The sequence below is a fragment of the Mixia osmundae genome (genome assembly GCF_000708205.1).
Source record: "Mixia osmundae IAM 14324 unplaced genomic scaffold scaffold_147, whole genome shotgun sequence".
In the NCBI taxonomy this organism is placed as follows: Eukaryota; Fungi; Basidiomycota; class Mixiomycetes; order Mixiales; family Mixiaceae; genus Mixia; species Mixia osmundae.
Window position 1 is genome coordinate 1 of NW_014575417.1, and position 204 is coordinate 204.

The following is a 204-nucleotide window of genomic DNA, read 5'->3' on the forward strand; positions in this document are numbered from 1 at the left end:
TAGGCACTTCAGGCATATCTACAGGCCTCACACATGGCAAAGCTGCTGGGAAGGGCACCGTCAGAGGCAGCGGCAAGCTTGATTTTTGAGCCAGCACGCGACGACGACAGGCCCGACTATGCGAATAAGACTGGCTTGCTGCCCAGCAATAGCAACACCATCGTCGAGGGAGTGACGACCTTTGTCATAGCCAGCTCGCTCACA

The 204-nt window shown here is 56.4% G+C and overlaps 1 protein-coding gene across 1 annotated transcript; it reads left to right on the plus strand.

Annotated features, from left to right (window-relative positions):
• Positions 1 to 204, plus strand: L969DRAFT_268969 (uncharacterized protein; the record flags this gene model as incomplete). The annotated part of the gene is made up of 1 exon (XM_014709153.1): positions 1 to 204. A coding segment is annotated over exon 1 (171 nt), but the record flags the coding sequence as incomplete, so codon positions are not given.